The sequence below is a fragment of the Triturus cristatus genome, chromosome 7, assembly GCF_964204655.1.
Source record: "Triturus cristatus chromosome 7, aTriCri1.1, whole genome shotgun sequence".
In the NCBI taxonomy this organism is placed as follows: Eukaryota; Metazoa; Chordata; class Amphibia; order Caudata; family Salamandridae; genus Triturus; species Triturus cristatus.
Genome location: NC_140590.1, coordinates 578,893,444 through 578,907,546, shown reverse-complemented (window position 1 = coordinate 578,907,546; position 14,103 = coordinate 578,893,444). Strand labels below are relative to the sequence as shown.

General features: G+C 43.5%; 1 protein-coding gene across 9 annotated transcripts in view; it reads right to left on the bottom strand.

The window, feature by feature from the left end:
- CACNA1G (calcium voltage-gated channel subunit alpha1 G) overlaps window positions 1-14,103 on the bottom strand; it is an 807,943-nt gene that overhangs the window by 303,071 nt on the left and 490,769 nt on the right. For all 9 annotated transcript variants that reach the window (XM_085617142.1, XM_085617143.1, XM_085617140.1 and 6 more), the window contains 2 exons: window positions 8,041-8,141; window positions 4,065-4,188 (listed from right to left, as the gene is read on the bottom strand). In XM_085617142.1, the coding sequence (XP_085473268.1) occupies window positions 4,065-4,188; window positions 8,041-8,141 (225 nt within the window). The remainder of the gene's footprint in view (window positions 1-4,064; window positions 4,189-8,040; window positions 8,142-14,103) is intronic.

The following is a 14,103-nucleotide window of genomic DNA, read 5'->3' as shown; positions in this document are numbered from 1 at the left end:
TTGCGAAGAAAGGCTACAACATTTTGGGATGGCGTGACCAGGATATGGTGATACGCCTCCTATCAGAGTGTCTGAAGTAGTGTTTGATGATGAGGCACGTCTTTTTGCATTATATCCAAAGGTATTTCAGGAGAAACCTGAATGTGGTATAGCTTCCAACATAAAACTGTGCTTAAAAATAATTCTAATTCAGACGAAGGGTGACATCAAGAAAAGAAAGAAGTAAGGTATGTTATGATTCTAAGATGTGCCCCAAATATGTAGAGATCCGGGTTATATAGTTAAGATTCAATGCCCTGGCAAGGTGAGGAAAGGTCATTCTAGATTTTATTTGGCTACGAAAGTGATTTGGGTGTCTAATGGCTTGATGCAGGTTGAGGTTCGTTGGTGGTGGAGCAAAAATTTAGAGTAGAAAGGTGGGAGTGTGTGATGGCAGGGTAGTTGAAGTTGCTTCAGATGGCGGGGAAGGTGATGTTGTTGGAGATTTGTTTGCATGTGATGTGGTGGCTAGTGGTGGTATCCATGTTGCTGAAGCCCATTGTGATGATATGTCAAAACAAAGGGGCATATTATCAAGACAGGCGATAAAATTATTGCCGTTTTAACGGCAGAAAACTGCCGCTAAAACGGCGATAATGGGCTTGATAATATGCTCTATGGAATTCCAATTGAAGCCCATGTTAGATGTGAAGGACATCTAACCTGAGCTTCAATTGGAATTCCATAGAGCATATTATCAAGCCCATTATCGCCGTTTTAGTGGCAGTTTTCTGCCGCTAAAGCGGCGATAATCTTGTTACCTGTCTTGATAATATGCCCCTAAATTCTGTGGTGGATGAGTCAGATGTGGCATGATCAATTGACGGAATGTTGTTTATATGTCAGTGTTGTGTTGAGTTCTCTGTTGGAGGAATACAGCAGTTTGGATGGTGTTCGAGGGGTTGATAGCAGTGAGGGTGTCCTGAACAGTAGTGGTGACAATGAATCCCTCATGAGAACACGGACTGCAAGACTAAAAGGGGTGCCAAGAAATCCTCGTGATTTTATGTGCTACTAATATTGTCCTTTCATGATTGCATTTTACTTTGTGAATTGTGTAACTGATGATTTCTTTCAATTCATCATTGTGGTTTTAGTATTTGATGGGAAGGGTGGTGTCGTATGTAGTCTGCTCTTACTAAGTATGGCATGAGTGTGCGAATTATCTCGAGCTCTGTTTTTCCCTGTGGAGGTTCATCTGGCGGTGGACGTTCGAATGAGCACCGGTTGACAGTTGGTGGGCAGCTCTCCATCGAAAGTACACATTCAAGCTTTGTTCCTTTATACCCAAGAAATTCAGTTTCCTGAAATCACCTCGTTGGATGTTTCTTCTCAATATAACATGAGATCACACAGATATCTGAGGCTGAATTTGTAAGGAGGGAATAAGAGGAAATCCAGAGAGGAATTTAAAAACGGGAAATAAATTCTGGTCTAGAATGGGAAACTGCTTTAGGAAATATTTTGGAGTACAATTCTAGGGGTCTAATACAATTATATAACTGTCTGCACAACAAGACCTCATTAAGAAAAAACATGTAAAGCCAAATACTCAATCCACCGATATTAATATTGGTGCCCCCACACAGAAAATGATGAGGAGCTCTTAAATTTCACTCAGTCAAAACACACTTGGACCAAATGGAGAGAGTCACCATGGGCTAGGGGCAGCCCCCTTGACCACAGGTGCTCAGTGGCTTAATTTTCACCCCTGTACCAATGTGGTGCCAAACTGGTCACACAAGGGCAAAATGGAGATAACCTTGTAAAAAGGCTGGTAATCTGACCAGTAAACAGTACAACCGTTGGACTGCTTGACTGGTAACGTTGCTAGAGCCCATCACTATAATGCAATGTGAGAACCAGTCTCTCATAGAAAGGGATGGTCCGACAGATGGATTATTCCATTGCAGCTATCTGTGCATAGGAGGCCACATGAAACCTCTGAAGAATTGCCTCAAACATGGCATCCGCTCGGCAATAGATCAGTGTCTTTATTGGATTACCGCAGCAGTGGCTTCATTGAAGGTACAGAGATTCCTATCAAGCAGACCGGAATCTTTAAATTTAGCAAATGTTCCTTTGCCAGTGCGGCACATCCAGCAGGCCACCTGTCAGGCTTTCAAAGAGGCCCTAAGTCACAAATGAATCTTTAATAAGAAATAAAGTTAAATACAAACATATATGCAGCAGCCATACAAACTATAGACGCCAGGACACTCATGGTGCCCCCTTAAATAGGTTAAGGCCCTTTCTTCTTCCCCTGTTATGACATCTTTATTGGGGAGGTGACAGCATCTGCTAGGTGCCCCTAGCTGGCACTACAGGAGGGACTTGGATCGCTCTGCAGCGGAGGAGCAACACTAAGGCATATTCCTGAGAGCCTTGCGTCACGTTTGCACCATGCAAGGCTCTGAGCAGCCGCGGCCCGTGGAGGGAGTTCCATGGGGCGGAAAGGCGGGGCGGGGGAGGGGCAGCGTGGGGGGTACTAAAAACCGGAATATGGAGAATTGAAGGTAAGTAAACAATTAAATAAATAAAACGAATTTCGTAGCGCGCCCTGCATCGCAAATTGTGATGCAGCGCGCGCTACGAAATTGGTTTTATTTATTTAATTGTTTACTTACCTCCAATTATCCATATTCCGGTTTTTAGTACCCCCCACCCTGCCCCGCCCCGCCTTTCCGCCCCACGGAACACCCTCCACGGGCCGCGGCTGGCTCTGAGCCAAATTTATGAAGCCACGTAAAGCCACCTTGAGTGACTTTGAGTGGCCTCATAATTCTTAAGTAGGGCTAGGCAAAGCAAATTGCTGCATCACCTTACTGTGTGCAAGGGAGGCATTACATGGGCGTTGTGGTGGGTTCTCCCACGCAACTCCCATGAGTTTCGGAAAATGCATAAAAATCTCACGCCTCCTGTGGTGAGGCTTGATGAGGAGAAATATCTCTATTTCTCCTTGTTAGGAAAACACCTCTGAGAATATGAGGATTGTTTTTGTGCAGGAAGGTTGCACTTTCATACATAAAAACAATCCTGCCGACAACACAGGCACTAGCGCACAGGGAAAGGACAGGAATCTACTGTATTGGATAAATACGGAGCATTTGTGCCCTTTCCCTTTGGTGTAGGGCAACACAGCAAGGTACGTTGCCGCACTGCCATACGTCAAATTCCCATAAATTAGGGGCCTAAGGTACTGTCCCCTCACTTACGGGTAACACTGATGTAATAAAGCTTGTTCCATTAAATACTCTTTTTTCAAACCGCAGGTGTTCCTGCTAACAGGGACGGATTCAGGTGATGTCAGATGCACTGAATCAGATTCTAATAAGGTCACACTGCTGAGTGAATGTAGCAAAATGTCATGACGCTATGTTAGTCTGGGATACCATAGATTCTGTAGAAGTGTCAGTGTGATATCTCTTAGTGGGTCTAAACAAACAAAGATTTTACTTATGTGGTTTTCCCCTTTGCTGAGAGTGTAACTGCTTATGCTGCAGTTTCAGGTGAAGTCGGAATCAATTATAAATAATGATGTGAATTAATACCTGTTAACAAAAGACAGCCAATGGGCAATAAAGTTTACCGCACCTGTTATCCAATTGCACCAAACACAGGCAGATAAATACACCCACTGCCCCCATCGGCCACATGCCTGTTTTCGTTCTTTTACTAGCTAAGCTAAATGGATCGAAGCAGGAGTAAAGTTGGTCATGCACGCGTGCGCGCAGCGTGCACGCCCACACACGCACACACACGTACACACACACAAACACACTTTCTTCAGAGATAGAGGTAAGATAAATTTTGTGACTGTGAATATTGCGAAATCTCTTCCATAAAATAATCCAATGAGTCCCTAACAGAGGCACACGCACACACAAGCTTTAGCTTCAGAAAAGTAAACTACCAAACTAACACAGCTCCTTCAATCTACAGCAGGAGGTTGGCTGAATGTGGCAAACATTTCTGCAGCAGGTTTGAGACAAAGGCTGACTGCACAGTGCAGGCCAGATACTCACAGCACTGTGTGGCTCGATTTTGGGTCGTTCCATTGCAATGGTGATACAGTTGAGAAAAATGATAACCAAGACGATATGATCAAACATCTTATGGGCGATGATTTTATTGCACATCATACGGAATCTGCACAATGAAAAAATAAACATGAACATGTGGCTGGAGTGAAAAAGAAGTATCATGCTAATGACAAAATGCCCCAAGAATCAGTGCCTTCGAAAACATGTTTGCGAAGAGATTAACGTGCTACGTCACTACTACGTACTTTTGGCTGTCATTATCAATACTTTAAATGCAGGTACACTTCACATTCATCTATCATGATTGATCAACAATTTTTAAATGTCTCTATAATATTTAATATTTCAATGGTATTCCAGTGCTTCAGATCTAGGTTGGTTCCATTTTGACATCTATTAACTTAATTCTCAAATTCTTAACAGGGCACTCCAAGGAATGAACAATAATTCAGACTGAACTTTGGCAGTAAACTTGACATAGGCCCCTAGCTTTGAAACAAGAATTAAATCAGCATGGAGAGTGGAAGCCACTTTCACATCCTAGATGTGATTTGACCATAGAGAGAAGCCAAGGACTGATCAGCTATGAAGACTCGCCTCCTATAGATACATACTCCAGTAAAAGAATGGTCATAGATATCCCCTCCTATAGGTGATCCACCTACAAATAGAAGCTTGCTATTATAGCCTGGCAGGGACATTCAATTGCCTAGGGGCTATTCAACCAGAAACAGGACGTGCATTGTAAGGAATTGGATACTCACTTGCTACATGTGAGTCAACTATAGTGTGACCCCCAGGCTTGGATGGAACTGGAAGTTCACTTCTTATAAGTGATTTAACAATATACAAATACCAACAACTGGATAGAAACTTTTTATCAGCTGCTACTGGGGGTTTAAACGCAAAGAGTAGCAAGGGTTGAACGAGCATCGGTACTCACCCCAACAGGTTATTTTACCATAGCGAATCCAATAATATCATGGACACAGAGAAATACCTGCTAAAACTGGATTATTGAAAGACTGGGGAAAGGATGAACTTTCTACTCACCTCCTATTTATTTGACAGCCACAGAAAGTCTGTACAAAAAGCAATATTGGTACAATATTGGTACATATGAATTTAATCTGTTGTGGTGGTTCCCATAGACCAAAAGGCATGAAATTGAGGAATGTGGACCATGGACACAATCGTTTGGGGAGGTGAACAGCGAGGATAGGTAAGCATTTTGCATAAATACATATTGACACTTCAACTAATATGGACTGACAGAGTACTGGAGGTGGGGAGGGATCTCAGTGAGATGTGAAATTAAGTCCATTCTGGGAATCACTGGTTTTTAAGTTGGTTTTGACTTTACCTCATTCTTAACAGGAAGGAGGTTGTCAATAGCTTCGTGGAGAGAGCATTTCAGTGTAAAGGTGCAGTAGATGAAACAAAAAAGGCAGGATAGGCTTTACTTGGATTGGGTACAGTAAGCAGGTGAAGTTTTGCAGATTGTGGGAATCAAATTGGCATGTGCCAGGCAAGGTTGCATCAAGGTAAGGCGAGAGGCAATTAATTGCTTTTAAGACTAGGATCAGCAGCTAAATCTTGGCTCTACTGCTAGTAGAGATCCCCACAACATTTTGACAACAAAGAAAGCTGGGTTGATACTGTGGGAAGGTGAATAGTACACAGCTTGTGAAGTAGATAATGTTTGTGAACGGAGGAAAATCATATTTGGGGAGTCTCAAGTTATAGATGTTTTGTTGTAGAATGGCAGATGGGGACCGGAGTTTCTTATCTTGAGGAGTTGATACCACAAAGCTGCGATGTGGAAGTCATGAAAGAGCCCGGCATCAGCTAGGAATCAAAAAGCACTTCTAGGTTTCTGGCTGTGGAGGAGGGAGTGAGGATGTTCCAGTAGAAAGTTGGTAGAATTGAGCATGATGGAGTGCAGGGCGATCCCTTGATGGGTGACTTTGCAACAGTTAGAATATTGAGTTTGTAGATGAAGAGTGAAAAAGAGAAGGAGAAGATGATTTGGGTGTCAACAGCATAAACATAGTAGGAAAAGCCAAAAAAGAGGTAATCCCCACCTAAGAAGGGATCTTGAGTATGAATGGCAGGGGATCAATGACAGTGACTTGAAGGATGCATGCAGATTAAGGGTGGCGGGTGGATTGATCATAGCACCAAGAGGCTGATAAAGAATGGCTGGAAAAGTAGGAGGTGAAACACTCATGAGCAGTCATAGCAGTACTAATTGAGACAAGTATCTAGATTGGGATTGAGTGGTCAAGAGCATCAAATGCATTCAACAGATACAAGAAGATTTAATGTTAATTGGTAGTAGCGGATAGAGGTGATGAAGTTAGAGATGAGAGTCGTTGAGGGTTGTCACTGTAGCCTAAAAAGTGTGGAAGCCCAATTTAGGGAAGCAAGCAGGTTATTGGAGGACAGGTATTGGGTGATCATGTTGACAACAAGCCATTCCAAAAGTATGGGGAAAAAGTCTTTGAAGAGATGGGTGATGGCTGGATGGATGGGCTTGCCACTATGTTTTTTCAGATGAAGTGGTACCCGTTTAAGCTATGAGGGAACATCCACATGGGAAGGAAGAGGTTGAATAACTGTAAAGAGATTTGAGGGTGCTAGGTGAGAAATCCGTAGGTTGAACAGTTTGGGTCAGAACTGGTTAGCATAGGAGGGAATAGTAGATTTCAGAACAGTAAGGAGCTCAGTTGTTTGAAGTTGTGGAGAGGGATGTGAAGAATCCAGCTATTGCTGTTTGAGTTCCAAGGATTGATGAAGGAGGTCGGGGTTCTTTGCATAGAATGATGTGTTGTCTTGGGGCTGTGAATTTTCAAAAAGGAAATACAAAAGTCATTGATTGAAAGAGTAAACAAGGTGATAGTGGTGCAAAGTGTGGACAGTAAGTGTGAACGTAAGGTATCTGATACATTTTTAGACACGCTACAACTACAGTGACCTCAAGGATTGAAAATAGAGGCACATTGACATCTGAAGGCAATTGAAACAAAGTAACGCCAGTGACTGAACTGGAAGAGATACTCACCTATTAAAGGTGATAGTTCACAGGGGGGCTAAAGACTGAATGTGGAAGGTTGCTTCTGTTTTATAAGTGGTTCATTCATTTATCAAGATGCCAAAGAGTGGACTGGTATAGAAACTTAACTCCTAAAACGTATTCATATTTAGAGAGAGCAACGATTGGGTGGTCAGGAATATTGGCCTCCAATATTGGCCGGATATCCGAAGAGTGCCAATTCAGCTACAGACAGCGGTCAGTGAGAGAAGGAGAATTAAGACTCCACTAAATGTGATTCATGTATAGAGTGCATTCAACAGGGCAATGGGCAGGACGATTTTCTTTTATCTTCCAAAAAGGTCTATATAAATGCTTGAATGGGCAAAGACTACTCTGTAGCTTTCTACAGAACAAGGCCAGGGATTGAATGGGCAGGTAATGGAAAAGTTATGCTTTTAGATCTGATTTCTCTGAAGGCAAAGGCAAAAGACTGAGTGAACATTTAACCTGAGATTTCATTCTGAGGTAGTATCCCTGGAACCAGTGGAGTTAGCGCAAGATGCATGCCCTACCATGATTAGAGCATGTTAGTGACTTCTTGTTAAACATGGCCCGAGTCCAATTGTCACTGTCTGCATATAAAACATAGGCGTAGTATTCAACAGATAGGTTATTATAATCAAGGAGATGTTCATGCATCCCATTAGTGCTTCTATTCACCAACGAAAATTCATGTTTGATACATAACTAAGTTATTCATTCACAGCATTCATATTTCCAAATACTAAACATTTGTCTATAGTTAATTGCCCATTATCACTGAAAAGTATATGGGTACAATATACATTGCCCACAAGTTTGGATGTCTCTCTAAAACATGAAGCAAAATTATGATGTTTTCAAGCTTGAAAAGACTCCTACTTAGAATGGGGAGGGAAGGTGTACAAGGACCACGAGTCTCTCTCCTTGCAACACTCAGGCAGCCGTGCCATGAGCCAGGCCTTCAGACGAGCACTTTTACTCTGAAAGACAAAAAAAACTGGGGTGAGGTATATTGGATAATGCTCACAAGAAGCAAGAAGTACAGGGTATAACATAATCAGAGCCGTATTACAATTCACAGCATTTCAATACAGTTATGTAGGTAGAGGATAAAAGGAAGGGATTCTTTCAGCACAGTGCCATTAAATATGGGATCAGGATATTTATATCCACACAAATATGAAACTAGTAAAAGAAAGCAATGCCGAGCACAACTGTAGATTTTAGTTTTTAGTTAGAACACACCCATATGGCATTGAAGTAATACCATGCAGATGTGTTCAAATCCAATATCACATTAGTAGGAAACGCTTTTCCCCATATAATGCGGCTAGAATCCCATTACAAAGAGGCCGGGATGGAAAGTGTTCTTTCATAAAGTACGATTTGTCACACGAGACTTTCAGGTACCATCATCCGCCAATCCTCCATCGTCTACACTCGCTAAACCCTGACAAGCAGACAATGCAGGGGCAGATTTACTATGACTTTGCGTCAGGCTGCGTAGTTTTGTGGCGCTGTATTTTAGTGCATGCCCATATTGACTAAAACTAGTAAACCTAGGAATGCGTCAGAATGCTGTGCTTTCCCAAGTGAGGTGTAATGAAGAGAAATATCTTCTTTTCTCCTCTGTACTTCCTCTTTATTACGCAGCACACATGCAGAGAGGAATATGGCTCTAAGGCAGAGGTCTTCAAACTATTTCCGTCTGAGCCCTCCTTAAGCAAAATGTTTTGAAGTTGAGCCCGCCCTCCAAAACTATATGGCAAGGATTTGGGGAGTGGGAGGGATGATCACAGGGGGCAGGGACCATGAGACCATTTCAGGTATGCTTTTCTGTAGCTCGTAATCCACACTAAATGTGCAGCACCAAGCAAGAACAGAATTGACCACAAACACTACTGCCCATAATTGGGGTGCTGTGGGCCCCAATGCACTTCACCTGCTGCACTAATGATGGCTGTAGCCCTGAGAAACAAGCTATTTCCTCTTCTTTCATTCCTTCTCCACCATGTCTGGCCATCACTTCAATCTCTAAACAAGTCCAGGCTCTGTCTGAATAAAAATTATCTACTGCATGCTTCCCCAGTTGTTTTGCGCCAATAGCGTCCTAATGCTAGCAAGGAAAATGAGCCCCCATGCCCAAATTCTATTGTAAAACATTCATAATTGTGATGGAGTGGGCCCCTTGGCAAAAGTGTCACTGTACTTGCTTCACTAATATTAGCTGCTGCCTTGCTGTTGCTTCTGACCGTCCCCAACATGGGATCCCATCTCACAGCAACCCTCTCTCTCCCATCCCTCTTCACCCTCTCATCTCTCTAATGCCCAAATCAAGGTGTCGCCTATGTTTAATTTCCCCCCTCACTTGGGTCATTGCTCCAAGGTTCAAAGAAACACTGGCACAGGAAGTGTGCCCTAGAGCTCTTACGAAGCTGCAGCATCAAAGATGCCTACAGCTCTGCAAAGCAGGCTGTCTTCTCAGCTGGGCTAATACTTATAGGTCAGATGCCCAAAGCAGACTTTCTAAAAAAATAACCACACAAATAGCACATTTATCCCCCCTCCTTCTGCTGCTTGGGCACTGTTCCGTGCGGAACAATGGTGTCCTGGGCCCTAATGCTAGCAAGGAAAATGCACCCCATGTTCTTTTTTGTAGCAAGACTGTCATAAGTGAGATCTAGTGCCCACACAGAGTGTGTGTGGAGTGGGAGGGCTCCTGTGCTGCAAAACAGATTGAGAACTAAAGAAGGAACATGCCTTCTCACCAAGGTGCCCCTTACCTGAAAGAAATGCAAATGTGTGCAATGGTTGGAGCCAGTGTAGGCTTTAATTTAATAGTCATTCAGTTTCATGGTGACACATATTTATTCTTTCTGAGAGGTAATATATGTGTCCATTAAAAGGAGTGCACCCTTTTAATTGGCATATATAAAAATATTTACGTTAGGTATAGTCTGGATTCTTATCACTAAAATGTATATTTTGAAAGCACTTGTTTTTATCTTAAACCGTATTTTGCTGCAGTCTTTTATACATTGTAATGAAAATTTAAAACAATGAGATTCACAGTGCTTTCTGTCACAGACTGGGACATTGTAGCACTATTCCTCACTACACCAAGTAGGATTTAATTCTGTGACTCAGTCGTCCCACACGAAGACATCTGCAGTGATCACATTAGCTAACTGAGGTTCCATAAGGTAAAAGAGTATATTTCCTTTTGGTTATTTTAACTTGCATTTATTTTTCAACTAAGGTGTGTGAGTCTTTATTACAAATATAATCACATCTTCAAAAATAGAACATAAATTAGATATTGCATTTTACAAAGTGTAATGTAGTCTCGCAGATACTAGAATGTCGTTTCTATGACAAACCAGATGTCTAACTACAAAACCTCAAAGTCCTTTTACAATCGTCACTGTGTGCAGTAATTGAGTGCAGGACAAGTCACCATCATGTCTGTCAATGCCCCAACGAGAAGGTTAGGTGATAAATGCCATCCATTTATCACTCTCCTGCCTGCAATCTCCACACTTGAAAAAAAATCAGAAACATTGTGAGCACTTTATTCTCACCAGCTCCAAAATACAAAAATGCAGCCATATGTCCTGTGAGGTAGAACTTATGCACAGTTTATTTTTCTCAAAAAAGAAAAATCTGTTGTTTTTTGGGCCTCCCAACAAGTAGTTCTTAAGTACTTTTCTCTTTGACACCTTTCAATGACCACCGGTAGTGAGGCTGGAAACTCTGTTTATATCACCCACCGCACCTTTGCGAGTTGCTAAACACTTTCACAGTTTAAACGGGATTGGGTTTTAGTTTCTCTGCAGACATTCCATTCCATTCCCCACAGATTTACGCTGTTGCATGATGACCCAGCACTACACCACGCCCTATACGCCTAATTGACCGTTAATTGATTATTTGTCCCCGAGTTGTGTGTGTGTTGCTATATGTACTTATTCCAAGGTGAACAGAAAACAATGGAAGGCATTTTTTTCCTTCTTTTTAGCCTGGTCTTTGATCCTAACTTCACACTCGCTGGCCTCCCCAGTGCCACTTACTAATACGTCCTTTCACTTTTTTGTGGGGTTTAACTGCTGCATGTAAAGGAAGTCAGCCTAGAACGGCGTCTTTCGCGCTTCCAGGCTATCCTCATTTACATGTAATTGCATACCTATTTACGCCCCCCTGGCAGCACATCCAAGCCCCCCCAGGGGGGCGCGCCCCACAGTTTGAAGACCTCTGCTCTAAGGTATGTTTTTGTGCAGGACGGCATCCCTTCCTGTCCTGCACAAAAACAATCATCCATTTAACGCAGACACCCTTGCAGTATAATGTAATGGTGCCTTCATTGGCGCTAGGCAGTCTCAAGTTTGCAAGTGCAGGGAGAGTGTTGAAGAGAGCCATATCTTAGTAGATATTGCGCTCTTCAGCTCTCTCCCATTTTCCCATTCACACAACATAGCACAGCAGCGTGCCCTGCTGCTTACATGGATTCTAAGTCAAGATACCCCATAGTTTGTGCTTGGATCTGGAGACATCCAGCGCAAACCACAAATTAAGGACACTTCGGGCATTTAAAAAATATCCGCTCAACAAAATGGTCACTAGACTATAATACATACAAGTACATACTTTTTAGAGTCTGCATCATTGATCCATGGCAGTACTTGATCAATGTAGTATTCTGTTGAGTCCAATGTGCAATTATATCTCCTAGGATCCATCTTTGCTAGCAAACATCTGGGCATGGAATGACCACTGCTAATTGAAGTGGGGGGTGTTATGGATATTCCAGAGAAGAGCAGCACTACAGAAAGGAGTTTGTCTCCACTATGGAGGCAGCGCAGCCCAATGTTCCAGTTGAGCACCGCGTGGAAATGTGTCTACTTGGTGTAAGTGGTTCTGTGGCATTGATCCTACCCCTGTGGAGGCCTCCAATTGACTCCTACCAAAGGAAGGCGGTAGGCAGACCCTATGATCACTCCTCTGCAGAGGCCCAAGAGGAGTCACCATTGACCCCTCGCAGCACCTCAACTTAGGCCAGCTAAATGCTGGTCTACTTTTTGCCCAGGGAGTGCCCTTTCCCAACAGGTATTGTAATACCAAGAAGCGTTACAGCACCGGTGATGAGAATATGTCCCATCACACCCAGCAGTGTACCAGTAAGACCTGTAATTTCGAGCTGGGAATTCCTACTGGCAGAATACAACACACCACTCTCTGAATAATGCATAAAATATACTCAAAACATACAGGGGCAGATTTACAAGCCCCTTGCGCCTCTTTTACGCTGCTGTTGCGTCACTTTTGTGACACAGCGGCGGCGCAAAGCCAGTGCCATGGTGCGGGGTACTTACAACGTGACGCATCTGGGAGATGCGTCACGTTGTAAAGCCCTACGCCACATGTAGGTGTTCCGGCGCAGGGGGGGGCGTTCCGGCGCAGGAACGCCTCCTAAATATGGCTGAGTGAAATCTACAAGATTTCACTCAGCCACTATTACGGCCATGCTGCATCAAAACCCTGCGCCTGCTTGAAGCAGGCGTAAGGATTGACGCAGCATTTTAAAGATAGGGCACCCCCGAGCCTTGCTGGAGCTGCGTCGTGCATGTGACGCAACTCCAGCAATGCGCTGCCTTTACGGCAGCAGATGCGTCACGCATCTGTCCATTTTTGCCCCATGGTGCGCCGCATTCTAAATGCGGCGCATCCATGGTGGCGGAGGCATGGCGCACAATAACTGGCGCATCCCTGCTGATATGCAGGGATGCGCCAGTTATTGTAAATCTGCCCCATACTATTTAGTGAAAGAGAGAAACCTAAATATTAAATCTTGGTCAGGAAGTTACAAAGTTGTGATAAAAAACGTGGTTCTTTAAGGCCGAGATGTAATGTGATGACCTCAGTGGTCGAACGAAAGCTTAATTGAATTACTTCAGAAAAAATCTCGAAGCTCCACCTCAAAGGCACTGAGGTGCATGGTGGGCAGAAGTTCAAGCAGCTGCAGCTCCACTGGGTCGAGCCATGATATGATGCACAGCGAGGCAAGGTTTAACAAGCGGCTACAGCCAGCACGTGCTCGACACACACTCAAAGACGGTGAATATCCGGATCAAATGATGCAAGATGCCAGGCACTGCTGGGAGAGGAGCTCCTGCCTCATTAATAGGCTTCCTTGGGCTGCAATTTGCAGCCTGTTCAGCTGCTGGAGTTTCAGGTCAGTTCTTGGTTTCATGGAAATGTATAGCTTTTAAAAATCAAAATAAGTAAAGACATTTTTACCAATATCCAATTCAGAAAGATTTTTAAGGGGCTGATTCTGCAAATTTAGAGCCTCATTTACGAGGCCCTTGCAGCAATTTTGCGCTGCCGGGTCGTCACTGTTTTGACGCTCCGGTGGAGCAATGGGCTGCAACATATTTACAAGGCCATGCAAAGCCACTTTACATGGCTTTTCATGTCCTTGCAAATATGTGCCCCTTTCACACAGAACACTGGGGCATATGTACAAGCCCCTATCGCAACCACAACGTCACCTATATTGACATTGTGGTGACGATAGGGGCTGCGCCTTATGTACAATGCAGCATTAAGCCACTTAACGTGGCTTTACGCTGCCTTGTACATAAGGCCCCCTTTCACACTATGCTTAGCGTGAAAGGGGTGGGCAGTGGGTGTTGCGGTGGGCGTTCCACCACAACACCCATTCGTTTTGACGCTGCCCCCTATGTACAAGGGTGGCGTACATAGGAAGCAGCACCAAAATTAAGACATGGTAAAAACTGGTCTTAAGATGGCAAAACAAGGAGAAATGCAATATTTCTACTCGTTTTTGCTTTTTCCATGTGTGCTGCCTTGTGCAGACCACGTGGAAAAAACAAAATGCCATTGTTTGTTTATGTCCCTTCCTGCACATAAACAAACGTTTTA